At 64.1% G+C, this 735-nt stretch overlaps 1 protein-coding gene across 1 annotated transcript in view; it reads right to left on the bottom strand.

Moving 5' to 3' along the window:
* The window catches only part of TCTEX1D2 (Tctex1 domain containing 2), a 12318-nt gene extending 12166 nt beyond the window's left edge, over positions 1–152 (bottom strand). Inside the window, exon 1 of the mRNA XM_025202747.1 lies at positions 40–152. Within this exon, the coding sequence (XP_025058532.1) occupies positions 40–152 (113 nt within the window). The remainder of the gene's footprint in view (positions 1–39) is intronic.
* Positions 153–735: the final 583 nt, after the last annotated feature.

The raw sequence follows: 735 nt of genomic DNA, 5'->3' as shown, positions 1-735 counted from the left end.
CCCCAGCCCCAGCTCCCCCATGGCCCCGGGCCCCCTCACACCGTTGCCACGGCAACGCGACCCATTTTCCCCCTCGCTTCCGCTTCCGGGTTCACCTCTTCCCCCGTCACGTGGCGAGGGCGCGGCCCCGCCTCCTGCCTCGGGGAGCGCATGCGCGGTGGTACCCACGTGCGGGGCACGAGAGGGGCCTGGCTGCGCGCGGCGGCGGCCCCTGGTGGCGGGCGGGGGCGCTGCGGTCGGATTGGGCACGTGGCCCTGGCCAGGTTCCACTTGCCTCTGCACCCCCCAGCCCGGGTGGGAGTCACGCCGGCTTGCCCACCCCTGGTGCGCGCACGCCTCCGCGGGCAGCGTCCACTTGCTCCTCGTTCAAGGGCCAGGGCTCGCTGCTCGGCTTCCCCTTTGCATTGGCGCGCTAATTATTACCCTTCGACCACCGCTCCTGTCCCTGCTTTCGTCATTATTTGTCCCGAGCAATCTGCAACAAGACGCTAGTAGCCCCCAGTGCTAAAGGGCATAAGGGTGGGCCACCCGGGCCATGGCCAGGGCAACTTTTAGCACGTTCATTTATATAACCCACCAATGCACAATTGTCATGCCAGTTAAAACGGTGTAGCTGTTTTTTTAACTGCATAGCTAGCTAAATGAACGTGCTAAAAGTTGGTCGGGTCATGGCCTGGGTGGCCCACCCAGTTCTGCAGCCTGTGCTAAAGGGGCTTTATTGTTTGCCCGGTGGGT

Source organism: Alligator sinensis, unplaced genomic scaffold (genome assembly GCF_000455745.1).
Source record: "Alligator sinensis unplaced genomic scaffold, ASM45574v1 scaffold301_1, whole genome shotgun sequence".
NCBI lineage: Eukaryota > Metazoa > Chordata > Crocodylia > Alligatoridae > Alligator > Alligator sinensis.
Note: the sequence above shows the minus strand (reverse complement) of the source record. Positions and strands in the feature narration are given on the sequence as shown.